This window comes from Alligator mississippiensis, chromosome 4 (assembly GCF_030867095.1).
Source record: "Alligator mississippiensis isolate rAllMis1 chromosome 4, rAllMis1, whole genome shotgun sequence".
Taxonomy (NCBI): domain Eukaryota; kingdom Metazoa; phylum Chordata; order Crocodylia; family Alligatoridae; genus Alligator; species Alligator mississippiensis.
The window spans coordinates 12,927,284-12,945,893 of NC_081827.1; the positions used below are offsets into that span (position 1 = coordinate 12,927,284).

General features: G+C 44.3%; 1 protein-coding gene across 14 annotated transcripts in view; it reads left to right on the forward strand.

Annotated features, from left to right (window-relative positions):
* CELF2 (CUGBP Elav-like family member 2) overlaps positions 1 to 18,610 on the forward strand; it is a 773,712-nt gene that overhangs the window by 679,748 nt on the left and 75,354 nt on the right. For all 14 annotated transcript variants that reach the window (XM_059725768.1, XM_059725764.1, XM_059725762.1 and 11 more), the window contains one exon: positions 10,683 to 10,817. In XM_059725768.1, the coding sequence (XP_059581751.1) occupies positions 10,683 to 10,817 (135 nt within the window). The remainder of the gene's footprint in view (positions 1 to 10,682; positions 10,818 to 18,610) is intronic.

An 18,610-nucleotide genomic window follows, 5' to 3' on the forward strand; every position in this document is an offset into this window, starting at 1 on the left:
ATTCTTACCACTAGAAGTAGTAAGAGTGAGGTAGAGGTGTCTAAACCAGTGTTTAGAAGTAGAGGTGTCTAAACCAGTGTTTCTCAACCTGTGCATTACAACCCAAAAGTGAGTCTCAAGAATATTTGAAAGGGTCACGAGCAAGTCCCAGAAAAATTTGGGGAAGCATGGGTTTCTCCTTGCAGGCTGGCAGCATTCCAGCCTGAAAGGAGCTGCTTGGGGCTATTGGAGGCATCTGACTTTACTTGCTACACATGTGGCTGCCATGCAGCCAGGCAGGGTTGTGGGAGCAGCCCCAGTAGCTGGATGCAGGTAAGTGTATGGGGGCGAGTGTTGGAGATCCAGGGCTTGGGAACTGTCTGGGGGGTGGGGTTGTGTAGGGGAAGGGTGTGTAGTGGGGGGGGGGAGGTGCCTCCTGGGACTGGGGCTGGCAGCACCAAACCTAGTGCCCATACTCACAGGGGTGGGGTGGTGAGAGACACTGCTGGGCGGGTGGGGGCAATAACCAGTCTTCCTAGTGCAATGTGGGAGTCCCAACTGAGATAGGGGTGCCACAGACCTGTCTTCCTCCTCCCTCCAGCCCGTGCCAGGGCTGGACTCACTCCATGGCCACCCGCATGAACTGCAGACACTGTAGTAACCACACTCCAGCCCTAGCAGATGGGGGCAAGGAGCTGCGGGTTGCAAGAGAGGGGCACTAGCATGCCGCAGGGAGGTAGGGGACTGTGGATTGGGAGTGAGGGCACCAGCAGGGCCAGGGGTCTGTGGCTTGGTAATGAGGGGTACCAGCAAGGGCAGGGGACTGTGGGTCAGGAGTGAGGGGCACTGGCAGGGCCAGGGGGATGGTGGTCCTGAGTGAGGGGCACTGGCAGGTCCAAGGTGATATGGGTGGAGAGTGAGGGGCACCAGCAGGACCAGGGGGCTGTGGGTCAGGACTGGCCATCAATATTTACAAATGGGTCCTGGTACTAAAAAGGTTGAGAACCACTGGTCTAAACTATTTAAGCTAGGAGTAATTTATTACCCTTGTTTGGATGTTCAGAAGAAAGGCCAAGTAGTATGAAAAGACTTGTAGACACTAAGCAGTACTAATCACATGAAAATCTGCCTCCATTGATATCAGTGAGTGTTTTGTCATGGCAGGATTTAGTCCCCATTAATTATCGTGTTCTCCAAGGATCATTTTTTTTCTGTTTAAGAGGGACCCTATGAACTAATTACATCTAACTTAATCCCATATGAACACTTTTATCAAGGTTCTCATGAGCAAATTGAAAACACAAGAACCCCAAATAGACTTGAAATGAAAAGTTACTTCACACCTGAAGTTCCTTCTTCCCCAAACAAGTTTAGAACAGTAGCATAATAGGATTGGAAGGGATCTAACATCCAATGCGAGATGAGCTGTTTCTAAATCTTCTCAGACAGATGCTTACCCAGTATCTTGACAAACTCCCGTGAAGGACATTCAAAATTTCCACAGACAGCTTGTCTTGCTGTCCTACTTCCTCTGCTTCCATATGGCTGACTTGGAGCAACAATTATAAGTCCAGTTTCAGTTTGTTAACTAGTCTAATGCTCTTGCGGAAAGGAAATTTATCTCTGCAATATCACCACCACATTTGTATAGGGGGCAGAGTGTTGCTTTGTGGTTCATAGTTTGATCAGGGTTGCCACAGTCATGTTCTGTAAAACTCCTTCTACACCATCTGTGCATCAAGTGACCGCAGCGACCATGCCCACTTCGGGTCCGATTTGGAAACTTCCGTGTTTTTTGCGGAAGGTCAAAACCAGGCAGCTTTATTGTTGGGTCAGAAATCAGATGTTTATTCCAAATGGTGGTTTAATTCCACACTTTCCTCCAAGCTGCCTCACCATTATGTCCTGCAAGGGCTTGTACGCATGTCCACCAAGGTTTTCAGGAGACCATGCGGTAAACTGGGATGTTCTTTAAATCTCTGTGGATGGGTAGGTCTCGATTGTCATTCATGCAGATGACCTCTCCATATGTAGCTTTATTGCAGCAAATGTTTGGAGGAGCAATATTGGCCAGCACCAGTAACCATTGAACTGGTGTGGATTTCAGGGTTCTGGTGTAGCATGCATTGCAGAATTTCATTGCTGTTGTTGTTAACAGTTGAGCTACTATTCTTATATTAAGGATTTTTTTTCTGAGATTGGATCCAAATTGGCTTTGCTGCAGTTTAAACCCATTGTCTTGTGCCCTGTTCTCTACAGGGACAGAGAACAGTTGTTCTCCTCTTTTGGGGAAGCCTGTCCAATATTTGAAAACTACTCTCATGTCCCTCTCAATCTCCTTTCCCCCAAACTAAACAGACCTAGTTCTCTTCCACCATTCCTCAAGCAGCCCTCATTCCAACCCCTTTATCATCACCGTTGTGTGCCTCTGGATCCTCTCCAGTTTCTCCACATTCTTCCAAAAATGCATACAGCACTCCAGCTGAGGTCTAACCAATGCCAAGTAGAATAGTAATATCACCTTCTGTGTCTTACATGCAACGCTTCTGTTAATACAGCTCAAAATTATATTTCCTGTTTTTTGCAACTGCATCACACTGATGACTCGGCTTGAGTCTATGACCCACCATATCTCCCAGATCCTTACTGCTTAACCCAGTGATTCTCCACCATGGCACCCTGGGGTGCAATGAGAACATTTGAGGGATACCACTGGGAGAGAGGAGATAAGCCAGATAAGCTTGAAGCAACAAGTGCAAGCTCTTCCCTTCCAGTCACTCCTCCCCCCAACTTATTTCAGTATAGGCTCTTGTCTGCCAGCAGCTCCTTCTCCCTTCCAGCCCCTCTTTAAGCACTCTAAGCATTTCTACACATGCTCCGGGATTGGTGGGGGGGGGGGAGGGTTGCTTTAATTAGAGTGCTCCAAGAGCTGCTCTAATTAAAGAGCCTGGAGCATCTTATGTATCAGCATCCCTGGGCATAAACATGGTTGCAGGGTTGCTTTAACTAAAGCTTATTCAACAAGCTAAAATTAAAGTGCCCCTGCCACCATTTTTAAGTATGGGGATGTTGATACACAAGACACTGGAGTCTGCTGGAGTGCAGTAACTACTACACTCCAGCAGACTGGATTAATCAAGCCTGCTCTGACACACTGTAATTACAGTCCATTGGAGCAACCTCACTATTTGTGTATCGGTGCCCTATAATAAATAATAAATTTTTGGACGGGGTGCCACTTGATTCACAAACACTATAGAAAAATGCCTTGAGTCTAGAAAAGTTGAGAATCAGTGGCGTAACCAATGATCTCCCATGTCTGTTTGTGCATTAGGTTTTTCTTCCCTAGGTGCAAAACCTTACAGCTGTCTTTACTGAACTTCATTCTGTTGTCTATAGCCCAGGTATTCGATCAAGCAAAATCCTTTCTAGTCCTGTCCTCTACTCTGTTTGCAACCCCTCCCAGTTGTTTGTCATTTGCAGACTTGACCAAGAAGTTCTCTCTTTCTGCACCAAGTCATTAATAAAAAGTAGCACTGAACCCTGTGGAACCTCACTTGAAACCTCCCGCTCTTCTGACATTGATCCATTTTATAGTGACTCTTGGCTAGCAGTCAGCCTAACAGTAATTCTATCTAGCCTACACTTCTCCAATTTACTTGTAATAATGTCATATGGGAATGTGTCAGAAGCCACGTATTATGTTCGCTGCATTCTCTCCAACTAGCTACCCACGTCAAAGAAGGAAATCAAGATCAGTTGGCATGATTCGTTGTTAACATGTCTATATTGTCCGCTAGTGATCACCCTTTCCTTGCTTATGTGTTTACAACACATTGGCCAAGCCCTATGGAGAATTTTGCAGTGTTTGTACCTGTTCTTATACATGGTGGAAGCAAACTATATCATGGGTAGGGCTGATAAGGTCAAAGAGACAAGAGGGAGGAGTGGTATGGCACATATGGGAAAGAGCTAAAGAACTGGAGACATCTTGATTTTTGTGATTGATGGTGTCTGAGCTTTTGGGGTGGGCTTGAAACCTTGATTACTAAGTACTGAAGGGAGCTTAGGAACTGAAGAGCACCAATCATATTTACCTGTATTTCATTCTTGTACTTCTCTTTATTTTATAGGTAAGTAGAGCATGTAAAAGTCTAGATTTTGAAGAAATCCTTTTTGGTCCAAAGTTCCATGTAACCTCATAAACAGAAGGAATTGAAATCTAGAAAGGGGTGTGGCTCTTTTCAGCATCTTTCAAAGGCTCGAGAGACCTGAGAAAGGTTGATACGAGTCCTGATATCCCCTTAGTCAGTTTATAGGGTTTCTAAGATTCAGTAGATTTCATAGACATTAGGGCTGGAAGGGACCTTGGAAGATCATCGAGTCCAGCCCCATGCTCAAGGGGCAGGAAGTCAGATGTGGTCATAGGATCCCAGCAAGATAAACATCCAAATTTCTCTTGAAGGTGTTCAAAGTAGGTGCTTGAACCACCTCCGGCGGCAGTCTATTCCAGACCTTGGGGGCTCGGACAATAAAGAAGTTCTTCCTTATGTCCAGCCTGAAACGGTCATGGAGGAGTTTGTGACCATTTGACCTTGTCATCCCTTGGGGTGCTCTGATGAACAGACGTTCCTGCAGATCCTGGTGAGCAGCCCTGATAAACTTATAAGTGGAAACCAGATCACCCCTGAGCCTGTGCTTTTCCAGGCTAAAGAGCCCCATAGCTCTCAGCCTCTCTTCATAAGCTCTGTTTTCCTGACCTCTGATCATGCGCATGGCTCTCCTCTGCACGCTCTCAAGCTCCTCCGCATGCTTTTTGAATTGTGGAGCCTAAAACTGGATGCAGTGCTCCAGCTGCGGCCTCACCAGGACCGAGTACAAGGGGAGAATGACGTCCTGGGATTTCCTTGAGAAACATCTAAGGATGCAAGCCAGCGTTTTGCTTGCTTTACTAGCCACAGCATCACATTGAAGGCTCATGTTCATATTGCGCTCAATCATGACCCCCAAGTCCTTTTCGTCAGTAGTGCTAGCCAGCGTAGCACTGCTGAGCCTATAAAGATGCTGCGGGTTTTTCTTCCCAAGGTGGAGGACCTTGCATTTTTTGGTGTTAAACACCATCAGGTTCTGGTCTGCCGATTTTCTGAGCCTGTCAAGGTCAGCCTGGATCACCGTCCTGTCCTCAGGTGTGGACGCTTTACCCCAAAGTTTCGTACTTGTTGAGTAATATGTTTGACAATCCCATTGAACTAGTACTAGTTTAACCACTGGATTTCTAGAATCCAGTGTCCTGGAGCCCAACAGCACACAAGGGAATGACAAGTGAACTTCTCATCCAGCTACATTTGATTTCCAGTGGAAATGACTTAAGTATCTACTTACAGATGGGTTGACTTCGGCTCATCCAGACTATGACTTATAATCATGCTTCTGAAGATAAAGTGAGCCACCTCAACCACTCTGCCAACATGCCCCTACTACAGAAATGAAGCATCCTTAAAAGAAGTTCCTGCTTTAAGATGTAGTCTGCAGTACATTCTGCTTTTTAAGATTTGTAGAATTAATGATTACATATGGCCTTTAAGTTACTTGGATGGTTGTTACCCATGTTAGCTGGAAGTCAGGCAGAAGGTAGGTCAGGGTGGCAGAGATGAACTGGTTCAAAGAAGCATAAGCTTTTGTAGGAAATGACCGACTTTGTGAGATGCTAGTGTATTCCACATGGCCCCAAAGTTCACCTGCTTACTGCTGTGTTGAGCCCAATAACTTTTATGTTTAACCTGATCTTTAGAAACAGAAGAAGCCTGAATTTGAAGGCTTTAAGAGGTATAGAATCCATTACTTCTATTGGTAGTTTCTTCCAAAAGTGAATCACCCTCGCTCTTATAAATGTTGGTCTTATTCCAGAAAATTTGTACCTCCTGGCTCTAATGTAGAAAAATATTTAAACATGTACTTTACTTTAAGAGGTCGGTGGGAACAGTAAAGTGCTTAAGTTAAGCAAATATTTAGGTGTCTTGCTGGATCAGGCTGCATATACTTCCCATAAAAACAAATGGGAGTTTAGAGCTGGGGTGCTCAATGTATTGGCCCTGTGGGCCTGGTGTGCAGTGTAGGACTAATCTGCAGGCCGGATTAGACCTCGCACACCAGGATTGGGCCCACGTGGCCTCAGTTGGGCCCTAATTGCCAGGATCAGGCCCTTGGGTCCCACACCACTTCCACCCAGCCCACATGCTGGAATTGGGCCCTGTGTACCCGATCTAGCATACAGGGCCACATCTATGGGGCTCAGGCTCCCCATGGACCCAAGGGGAGCCCCATAGGATGAAAGGCACAGCACCGGGACCAATTCAGGCCTGTGAGTCAGGGGTTGAACACTATTGGTTTAGGGCATAGATCCTATTTGTGTATGGAGAAGCCAATGAAGTTCTCTTTTAAAGAATAAAGGAAATTGTACAGCATTATCCTGTATTTAGTCTCGGAGTCACTGAAAACTTGAAGAAATGGTTTTGAAATTCTAAGTGGAGAGACTTGCAGATTTGGAGGCAGTAATTAAATGCCATATGCTAGCACTAACACATAGAAAAGTTGTTAATTAATTCAGGCAGCTCTGGATCCAGGTGTGACTTTGACAGATTGTACACTAGGGTTTTTTGCAGGTTTACAAATAGGGATAAAAATTCTGCTCCCCCTGCCTCCCCTTCAGAATAGAAAATATAATTATACTTAATTAACCATTTCTGGATTGGCTCAAATGAAGAGGGCAGCTTCTTCTGTAAAAGATGGTCTTCTAAAACTCCCGAAAGAGGACTCCAGTCACTTTTAAAGGAGCACCCGCCCCAACCCCATCAATGTTTTGTCTTCAAAAAAATAAGCGTGGGAAAACAAATCAAAAGAGATTTTTCTTCACTGTTTTAAGCCTGCCTCCTCCCTCACTTCTTTAATTTTGAGTTTTGTCATGGTTTGACTCCAAAGGCTATCACTTGGTGGTAATATATGAAAATGGACTGTAAACAAAGAGGTGAAAACTGTGTTACATTTCACCGTTGAGCAAACAGAGCACCTTATTTTGCATCAGGATCTGCACAGGTGGGTCCCTTCTCCAACCTCTGTGGGACTCCATGGTTACAGGGCTTCTCCCATGAAGCTGGCGCTCCACGCATGAGTCCTACACATGCTGACCGGGCCAGGTTCAGTAGCTTTGTCCTGCTCCAGCAGTGCAAAGCAGCTCTATAGCCCACTTAACAGGACTACTATGTCCGATTGCACCAGTGTGACTATTGTAAGCAGATGCAAAGCAGCAGGCTGTAGCATGGCCAGGGTCCAAAAGCTGACTCTGGAGGAGAAACTGTATGGTTTTGGTCACTCTTCTGGATTTTTGAACCGCTGCTCTCAATGACTGGGGGACCATTAAAGGATGGAAAATGAACATGTGCATGCTTGTGAACGGTGCAAGCACGAGGGCTGGCCCTGGGCCTCCGCTGCCTCTGCTGCTTTGGGTTGCAGCAATGAGGTGAGGCAGCTGCTGCTAAGATCAGATGAAGAGAAACTTTGCCCAGCTGCATAAGCCTGCTTTGGGACCACTCAACCCAGAGCACATAAGGCATGAGGTACCGCGCACAGCTGCTACAGCAGCTTGCAGCACGCCCAGCACAGCAGCATCCAGCGGCCAAAGGCGGAAACGGCAGACCTCTCCGGCCAAGTTCCCGAGCTTGCCTGCACTTTATCACAAGACCCTCTCAAATCCATTTGCCTGCATTTGACCCATAAACCTCCGTCCTTTCACTAGGTGTTTTTTATAATATTTCTGTGAGAAAGGTAAGCGCTCTTTTTAGCATAGAATAATTGCAGTGGGACAGTTAAATTACCTGGCAAAAAACATGGAAGCAGCGTATAACCCAGAGAAGGAGCTCCAATGTTTCTGGCTCCTGCTCTCATGCAGAGAAGCAGAGCTCCTGCTTTTCTCTGCACCAAAGTGTGCATTGTTTCAAGTGTGCTCTTTTTAATGATATCGCTGGTTAGAACAGAGGTAAGGAGCCTATGCAATTTTAATATTGACATTGCCTCTTTAAATATTCATGACGTTAGGCCATCAGCCAATATAATATTGCCATTTTCTTCACTGGTTGGAAACAGCATTGGATGCAGGGCACGTCATCATGTCAATATGGGGGGGGTTTTTGTACTCTGAGCATATTTTTTGTCGAAATCTGCATTTTTAAGATGTACCGTACACAGAAGCCGGATGCTTAATTTACTATAAAATCACCCTCCAGCTGAAAACCTGCAAATCATTTTAGCTAAATGGCATATTTGTAGGTTTACTTGTGCAACTGTGGGAGGCCAGTAGGGAGTTTGTCATCTGCTAGCATTTAGAAAATGAAAACAAAGTCTTAGCTTTTTACTTTGGGGGCAAAGAAGTTAAAAGGGCCGGTTGCCAGAATAGCAGCTTTTGCTTTTCTGTTATGGTAAAGGAGGGAGGAGGACCTCGGTGTCCATGAAAGAGCCTTTATTTATCTTGTTTCTGACCTCCCCTCCTACAGTCGCTTTTGACAGAGTCTTTGTCCAACCAGGACTTTGTCCAAATGTGGCTCCCTGTCACCGCACGGTTGCTAAACAGACTTGAGTCACTGTTGGTTTTTGGATGCGGAAGGGGGCTGGGAGTTGGAAAGTCTTGAGTTCACACCCTGGACCTGCACCTGACTTGACAAACAGCCGCGGGCAAGACAACAGCTTTTCTGTATCTCCATTTCTCCGTTGGTCAAATGGATGCCCATAATAGCAAAGCCTATAAAGAAACAGGAGAGAGAAAAGATGCTATTGCTACCAGGTTAAAAAATGGTTAGAGAGCCCAAATAATCTCCAGGTTATTTACAGCCCCATCGTCTTCTGCTGCAGTCAACCCATCTATAGCTCATAGCTGTAACAGGCTCACAGTATTTATTCTGCATTTGTTAACTCTTCATGAACTCTCTCTAAATGTAAGCCTGATAGAAACTGGGAATGGAAGTTCTGAACAGGACACTTTCCTGAATGCTAAAGTCACACCGGTCTCCTGGAAGTCTTGGGAATGAGAGTCTAGATCCTAGAAATCAGCAGACAGGGCTATCTATGCCAGGCAGAGTGAGGGACCCTCACTACAAATAAATGTGGTTTATTTTCCACCACATTTCCATGATCTTTTCTGGGAAACGTATTTGCTCTCCCGCTATAAAAAGCAGAATGTCTTCTTTTTGTTTTCCCAACTAGGAATAGATATGTAAAGAAAAATACTCCAAACATCCCTGTGGTGATCAATAAAAATTAGCCTCTGGTTTTTACTGTTGAAATTATGTTAAATGCCCTAAAAGTATCAATGCATAAAACTAGTAAAATAATACTAATAAAATAGATGGATTTCTACTTTCTCAGCTGCAATGTATTCTGTTTGGCAAATGCATGCTAATACAAGGGAGGTGGGTTGGGGAGCAAAGGAAGATTCGTATTTTGCAAGCACAAAATGCAAATACTTCATTACAAAAATAATTTGCACAATAATAGAAATAAATAAGTGCACCACAGATTCTCTGGAGTAAAGCTTCCCCTCTATCTTTGCTTCCCCACAAACTCTGACAGCCTGCTCATTAACAATGAATAGGATTTGCATGCCATTTCAAAATGAGAAGAAAGGAGAAGTGTATATAGCATATAATAAGCCCTTAGATTTTATTTTTTTTAAATATAGATGAGATAATGAGTTCACTTTTTTTTTTTAACGCTTCCAGGTCTGAGTTGTGCTGTTATGAACTATTTCCTTTTTTTTATGGCCGTCTTCAAGGTTTGAACCCTCGGTCTAAAGTTTGGTTAAGCTGCAGAGCCGGTACATATATTCTGCTAGTGACCTAGTTTACTCGGGCTACGGTGACAATAGAGAAAGGAAATAATTTACGGATCGCTCAAGCAAACTGCCTTTTGTATTTCTCGCAAACTCAACATCATTTCCACTCAAAAGGGTTTGGCTCTTAGAAAGTAATATGCACTCGTCTTGTTAAAGTGCTGCCCTGAAACATGCCTTATGTCCCCTTGGAGGAGAGACTACTGTATAATTATGAGTAGAGAGGAGAGAATATGATGCATTATTCTTTCCAGAGCAGTTACTACAAACCTGCCTCTTTTGAGTGTTGTGTATTACAGCAGGTTAAAATTGAAAGCTAGCAGCCTTTCTGTATCAGCACATTTCTGTAGAGTATTTTTCATTAATTCATTTTATTATGTATCTGTATCTATATCTAGATATAGATATATTTATCTATATCTAAATATAGATATATATATCTATATTGATATAGATAGCTATAGATAGAGATATATTTCAATACATAAGGAAGGCGTGGACTGTTACCTGTAGTGAGGATTTATGCAAAAATGTCTGCTCTCTGACACAGGGTGCTGCCTCTTAACTATTATGATGGGATAAGGGATGCAGAATCGAATTAGTACATTAGATAAACAATCACCACCAAAAAAAGGAGAAGGATAAAGAGGGGAAAGATTTGGGGGGTGGGGGGAGGTTGTAAGTATAATGCGTTTGCCTTAGGACTCGTCTTCAGTGACAGAGCCAGACTCACATGACTGGAGCCTGGTTTGATGTGGTAATGAAGCATTGATCACAGGAAAAAAGATGAAATGGCCTTTGCTCATTCATTATTTTTATCTTCTAGCTGTGGAAGACAGAAAATTGTTCATAGGAATGGTTTCGAAGAAGTGTAATGAGAATGATATCAGGGTGATGTTTTCTCCATTTGGCCAGATAGAAGAATGCCGAATTCTTCGGGGACCTGACGGGCTGAGCAGAGGTGAGTGTGCGGTCTATAAAGTCTCTTTCCTTAAGTGCTAATTGGAGCTATATGTCACAGGCAGGGTAGATGTAGCCACTGTCTGCAGCTAGAGGTTATGCTGTAATATGCCCCACGTGATGACGTTACCTACATGAACTTTTCACAGTGACTGAAATTATCAGCTTTTATTTTTAATGTCAGAAAGGTCTTGGTGCCAACATATTAACTTGTGTTATCACACTGTTTGTCAGATGGAAAGGTACCATTGCACTCTGAGAAAACAATGCCCATTCTCCCTATCATGCAATCAAAGATTTTGCTTCCCTCTCCTTCTCCTTTGTACCAGAGGGGGAAAAAAATCAACCATTTAAGTGATAGGTTGAAGACATCTAGGGTCATGTGAACTGGCCCATCCTAGACTAATAAACCCTCTATTCCCAAATTTCCTCTCAACCACACATAAAACAAGAAAGCTCTGTTGTGACTCAGGAATAAAGTCACAAAGGGGTTAACCGCTAGAGTTTTGTGCAGACAGAGCTTGCAAAGGGAGCTTTCATAGCTCACGTCCCTAGGTCAAACCAGAGGTACAGCAGGAGCGCATCGCTCAGCCATGTGAAAGGCACAGTCTGGAGCGCGTACCAGGTTATTATTTCAGTGTGTTGGAAGAAAAGTGCAGTGCAGACTTCGACAGCTGATTATCCCCTTTTAGCTATGCAACAGGCAGCATTTTGTATCTGAGAAAGGCTCTTGAAAATATATTAAAAAGAGAAGCAGACATATTGATGACCCATGCTGCCTATTAAGTCATTGGTGTATGGATGTGACATTACTCTCCGAGCACAATCCTTCCCACCAGCTTATTGCCATATGGAGCTGCGTTGGGAAGAGGATCATGGCAAGCCCATCTGCCTTAGGGGAAAGATGCCATGCTCCAACTGACACACTTTAAAGGCACAGAGCATAAAAATCAAGTAAAAAAAAAAAATGTGGGGTTGTAAAGAAACATATTATTTTGAAGAAACCAAAAATGACTTGTTTCTGGCTATTTTCTTTTTCTTCTAAATATGTAAAAAAAAAAAGTACCTAGGAATCACAGTTTATGCATTTTATTACAATTTCAAATCACAGAAAATGTAAACAAATTCGGGGTGGGGGACGGTCCAATTTCAGAAGTATTCAGTTGCCTTAAACTCTGGAGTCTATAAAATTATGAGCAGCAGCTTGCAGTTTCAAGATGGTTATATGCAGCAATTTGTCAACTGGCTATCGAGTCCAGCAGAAGAGGTGGGGACCTGAGGGCCAGCAAGGCGGCTCTCCTGGTGGAAAGCATTGACCATATCATGTCCGTGTAAATAAGAAATAAAAAATGCCCACTGCAAACATACTCTGCCTGTGAGTAGGAGACCACATATTCCATTCATGAGCATGGGACAAGCAGCACACGTGCCTGAAATTGTACGGGCAAAGACCCTGGTGCTATAGGCTTCACAGACAGGGAGGCAGCAGTCCATCCATGAGCAAGTAGCAGGCTTGTATTGCTTTTAAAAACCTTAGTACCCAAAAAGTAAACTTCTAGAGTGTGCATAAGATTTAACAAGCAAAGCCAAAAAGTGTAGGATACCCAGTTAATTTTGCAAATCGCATTGTATCAAACAGTAAATATGAGCTGAGCCAGGCCAAACCACTTACATTTCCAGTGGCAAGGGCATTCAATTGTGTCAGCACCATTGGGGATGAGGGGAGGGATGCTAGGTAATTATTGGAGTACTCAGAATGGATTATAAAATAGCAAAGCAAATGTTTTGAGTCCTATAAAATGTTTTGGCTCTTCAGCATGTACCTATAGGGGAGTAACTGAATATCCGTGCATTCATCTGCTTCTCTTCAATAGATATGAGCTTTTCTATTTTTATACATGTATGATCAGGAGGGCTAGTGGGAGAGGCTGGGATGGTACGGTTTTATTCCCCAGGAGATGGCAATTACACGATCATAAAAGTTGAGATTTTAAGTCCCATTACAAATTGATCAGGTGTTCCAATATAGCACGGTGATCAGAGAGCATCATAGGTTAATATGCTGGGCTTTCACCTCTGGAGACTGAAGATCACATTGTAGATAGGTCACACACAAATAGATGTAGGAATGTATTGACTTAGCAGAGCTATAGACTCTCTAACGTTTGGGTTCATTTCTGACACAGTCACACACAGTGGTATTATATCATGCCCTGATGTATCATGCCTTGTTAAACTTGAATTGCTTTCTACACCCATGTTCACACTTGAAAATGAGTTCAGCAGTGGCTGCCTAGTTTCCAGGCAGATGTTTATCAACTTCACAAAACCACCATGCCAAGAGAGACGGCCAGGTGTTGGGAAAAGTGAATGGTATTGCAGAACTGAAGTGAAGGGTGCCAAGAGGGATCTTAGAGGAGACAGCGTGCAACCAAACTCTGGTTCTTTCTAAGTAGGAGAAAAATGAATACAATTCAAACTTGAAACACATTCAAATGTTTTATTGCAGGGGTTTTCAACCTTTTTTAATAAGTGTACCCCCAGCAGGGGGCACGTGGCAAACCAATGGACACGGAGTGAGGGGGTGGCAAACAGCCAGACACAGGAGGGAGGACAGGGTGGTGAGTGGCGGGACCTTTCGAAGTACCCCCAGGGGTACACATACCCCCGGTTGACAACCCCTCTTCTATTGGATTCCTATTTGAGTTTCCAAGAAATTCCCCACTACCATACACAATCTTTTTTTCCCCTCCGTGTATGGCAACTGCCTTTTCAAATATCCAACCCTCACAGAGAGAGAGGCAGGATGAATGAAGAACAGTCACATTCATAGGAGAGCATTGTCCTCCCAATGCACATATGTTTGAGAGAGGACACTGCCCACAATGCAACAAAATGAAAATGCAGCCAACCCAACAGGCTCTGCTTGGCTATTTTAAACTGTTCTTCAACTACGTAATCATTGATGGCTTTAAATATTAGCACATCATGATACCGTAGAAATGAAGAGCAGGAAAAATATAGTCATTGACATTTAAGTAAGCTTTGGACTAAGTAAAATGCTTTGGGGAAGGAATTTTTATCATCAACAGATGAGAATTTCCAGTCACCAAAGATTGCCACTGACACGACTGTTTTGTAGAACAATTTGGTTCAGTACTACTGCTTTTTTCTTAGTAAATAAATGAAGCTTTCAATCAACTTTTGCCCCTGTTCACAGTATGCTGGTAATACATTTGCCTCTTAGATGGCTGCATTAGACTATAAACATGTAGCATGGACCTCTAATGGCAGTATACCGTGTAGCCTGAGCAGGAACAAGTCTCCCCATCCACAGTGGCATGACAAGCTGTTACACTTTGATGAGTGTGATAGAAATGCTCAGATAAAGAGAGGGAGGGAGATGGATTGAACAGGTTGTTGTTAAAGTAGTGTCAAGCCAAGAGCAGATAGAGCTTTAATAAAGTCACACCCATTCATGTTGCTACAGATAAAGGTCTGTCAGCATTTCTGCTTCAAATTCCTATTGCCAGCTTTTAGAAAGCCATCTGTAAAACCAGCATATAAGGTCCCAGTGGTGGAGCAATATATTTTAAATGCATTTTCTAAAACCTCTGTTTAGCCACCTCCTATTGCCATTGTTCCTTTGCTCCTGCAGCTGAAAAAAATGGCTTTATTTTACATCTGTAAGTGGTTTGATTTCCACACAAGTCCAGCAGGTAGGCCGTGGCCATCAAATGTTCCTTGCTATCTAATGTCCATTTGAAAGCCTTGGTAAAATTGCTTTTAGATATAGAGACATTCTGCATTTGGGCTATGTCTGTTTAAAAATAAAAATAATGAACTGGCTGTCTCAGGGCTGAATAGAAATGAAGGCTGACCTACCATCCAGGTCAGGTTTCTGAGACTGTAGTGAAGCTTGAAACTTCCTCTGAGCTAGGGACAGACATTCAAAAAGCCGGAGCCTGAATTGATTCAATATTTGCAGGTTAGCCTAACCTGCCTAGATTGAACCAACTTGCAAGTGAACAGACATTCCCTCTGGACTAAGGAAATGCAAGCACATGCCTGCAGCCACTCAAGCCAAGAGCCAGGGGTGCTGGAGGGTGCCTCCAGCTGCAGGGCAGCTATGCTGGGGAAGCATGGCCAAGCCCCAGCACTAGCCTGGAGTGAGCTGGCCAGGGAGGGGTTTAATTCCCCCCTCCCTGTCTTACCAGCATGGATCAGAGCTACAGTCTACTGGGCACACTGGGGAACGCAGCCACATGCCGGCTGGCGTGGCCCCCTGACGCAGAGAGGGCAGGGAATGAGGTTATTGCCCCTTCTGCCCCCAGGGGACCGCAGCTGGGGTCTGACCACCCCGACCACCGCCGTCACCAATCATTCCCTGTGCGGAGCGAGTGGCGGGATAAGCCCCCTCCTGCCTCCTCCACGAAATGCCAGGGGGAGAAATAACCCCCCCTCACCTAAGGGGGCCCCTCCGGGCAGCTTCTGGCCATGCCCCGGCCCTGCTGCTGGAGCAGCGAGGGGGGAGCAACCATGACGGGGGCTGCAGTCCCTCTCGTGGCATCCTGGAGCACGAGCCTCTTCCCAGCAGGGGTACTGCTCTGTGGGGCAGAGAAAGCGACCACAGACACTGAGAGGTTAGCGGCAGTGGTGCTGGGCTGGTTTGGGGGGCCATGGCCCCCTCCAAGCCCGGTGCCGTGTGCAGCAGCTCTGACCCCCACACTCACAGCCACCTGCCACGAAGAAGTTTGTGCTCCCCAAACACTATGGCAGGGGGTGCTGCCCCTGGCATAGTCCCTGCCCCCTCGCCACTCCAGTGGCAGGGTGGGAGTGTGGCCAAGAGCCGGGAGGCAGGCCCCCTAGGTGAGAGGGCAAGGTGGGGGGTTATTCCCCCTTCCCTCCAGCATCTGAAAGAGGGGGCAGGAGGGGGCTTATCCCTCCACTTGCCCTGTGCAGGGAGCGAGTGGCAGTGGCAGTGATCAGTTGGAGCTGGCCATAACCTCGCCACTGGAGCAGCCAGTGGAAAAATGCTGGTCCGTGCTGTTGGGGGAAGAGCGTGGGGGTAGAAATAAACATCTTCCATGCTCCCTTCTGGGGCCAGTGTCTGGCCAGGCCCCTGCCCTGGCCTGCCCCTTCTCCGGCTAGGGAGCAGAGGGGAAGGGCCAGCCCAGCAGAGAGCACAGCCCAGAGAGCATGCCAGGATGCTGGGGGACTCTGGTTTAACTTAAATCAGGGAGGAGTCTAGGACAGAAGTTGCATAAACTGGTTTGAGTGTAACTTCTGGGCACTTATACACATACTTTTATGTCTCGCAATGCACCAGAGATCTGCCACTTAGGAGCAGACTCAATTAATCGAGTCTGCTCCGCTCATGAGCTGAGGGAACCTGCACCGCACTGAACACAGTTTTATAAGTGAAACAAGCATCAGTGAGCTGAAAATGGAGGCAGTGCGCTTTTGAACAAAAGCATCTCTGATGTTTTAGTTCAAAACACGCTACCACCACTTTCTCAGTTCAGATGCCACTCATACAACTGCAAGCATTGCTTTCATGTGTAAAAATGCCCTCTTTCCTTAGCCCTGGTATGTGTCCATTCTGCAAATATGTGGATTTAACTTCCAGGGTAGTTCAGCAAGCGTTTTTCATAGGAATGTAGTATATTTTGAATGAATTTGTAGTGACAGTATCACCTACTGAGCTCCGTTATCGTGTAAACGCAACAGAGAGAATGATTAAGGTTCTAAATCACTTGTTGCAAAAGATTCCCCAAATCTCTGAACTTGTTAAGGAAACATAAATCTCCTGCTTCCCAGCCCTGTGCACTGCATACAAGACTGCATCCACCAGCACAGACCACTGTGATCTGAGAGATGAAGCATTCCAACAGGGGACGTAATGGTCAAAATGTGAGCCCCAACTCTGCTACTTATTTGTTTCCAGAATCCTGTCTCTTGAACTAGACATAACAAGAGTCATCTTCCATTATAAAATGCTTTTTAGATCATTAGATCCAAATTGTGATTTTACTATAGATATTATTATTGTCAATAGTTTGATCAAGACTCTTACAGAAGTTGCAAATAGCAAATTATACTGATATGTCAATAAATGCAATACAGATAGTGTAAAGAAGTCAATGCAGCCATTAGTATGCAGTGAAAGAACCTGCTACGTATGTGATGTATGCAGTCAGAGCTATCATTTGCATTTTATAAGGCCTCTACATGCATGATAACACATCTTTTAAAATCCTATTTGTCTGATTTCTGCATGACACGGTTAAACCAGATGAATTCTTCAAATTCTGGGTATAGGGAATTTATTTTGCAAAGAGCAAGTGAGACTAGTGTAAGGAGAATCAGCTCACAATCAGAGAGTAATTCAACTTTGCAAAATTCTACTCGCACGGCAAGGGTTTTCTGAAAAATATCATCATAAATAATTGTGTTGCTATCAATTGCAATAAAGGACAGGTGAATGGATTCTGTGTCTACACAAGATATTCCATTGCTCAGTCCCGGCAGCTTTGTCAGGCTACAGTAACATAATGTGCAACACATGAAAACAAATCTGGGTTTGTGACTAGTCTGTCTCTCCTAGACAAGCATGCAATGGGAAGAGAACAATAAGTGGGCTATATATTTCCTATATGGGACACTATGTAGGCCTTCCATCTGAGTACGTCAACGCATTTGCACTGTTACTTTACTTTATAACTTTTCAGTTTGTAAATACTATGGTAAAATCACTATGTTTTATTTATCTGTTTATCACTGACATATCCAAAGTTGGAGGAGATTTGGAGATGTAAATTTGTAAGAAGAAAAAAATGTACCTTAGGACAGGAACCTAAAAAACTAAAAAAAAAAAAAAAAAAAAAAAAAAAAAAAAAAAAAAAAAAAAGGCAGGGGGAGGAGGAAAATCATATTCATTGTCAAAACAAGAAATTAATGGAAGAGGTAGCAGATAAGCGCCCTTGGTCGCTTATATGTATAAGAAAGAACATTTTATCAAAAGCTTGTCTGCCATTTCTCCCATGTTGGTCCAGTAAAAGATATTAATGAACAAATACCTGCTTCTCTCACATTCCCCAGATTATCACAGCCACAACAATTCTGAGACATTAGAAAGGGGATGTTTGGGTACTTTAGTTTTGTATATTTTGGATTTTGAAGTCAGCATTTTCCAGTCACTAGTGACTTTGGGAGTCTGATATGAGACACCTTAAAAGACCATGGTTTTCAGAGGATGTTCTCCCATAGATATTTTTCTTTTCCATCACAGGGGTCATAAGAAATAACATCTCTCATCTAATCTATAGATATGGAAAATCAATAAAGGCCTAAGTTAAAGCATGTTGGTAGGGTGGTGTGGAAAACACATACCTTGCTATGTGTCTGATATGGACAAATGAAAATGGCTTCAGTCTCCAGAGTGTTCTGTCCAGCATCTTTCACCAAAACTCTTCTCTCGTTCTCAGGCCTACGAAACCATGTTGTGGGGGAGGAGGATCACATAGCGTGCCTGTAGATGTGCAGGACACCTACTCCGATGCACTGTAATAACAACTCATCAAAGCAGTCTCAAATAATTGAGACTCCTAATTGGCACGCTCCAGTAGCCTTGGTGTCTTGTGTATTCAGTGTCTCTGCACTTCAAAATGGCGGCAGGGGCACTTTAACTAAAGCTCATTGGACGAGCGTTAGTTAAAGCACCTGCGCCACCATTTTGAAGCACTGGAACTCTGAATACACAAGACGCTGCAGGCACTTTAATTAGAGCAGCTC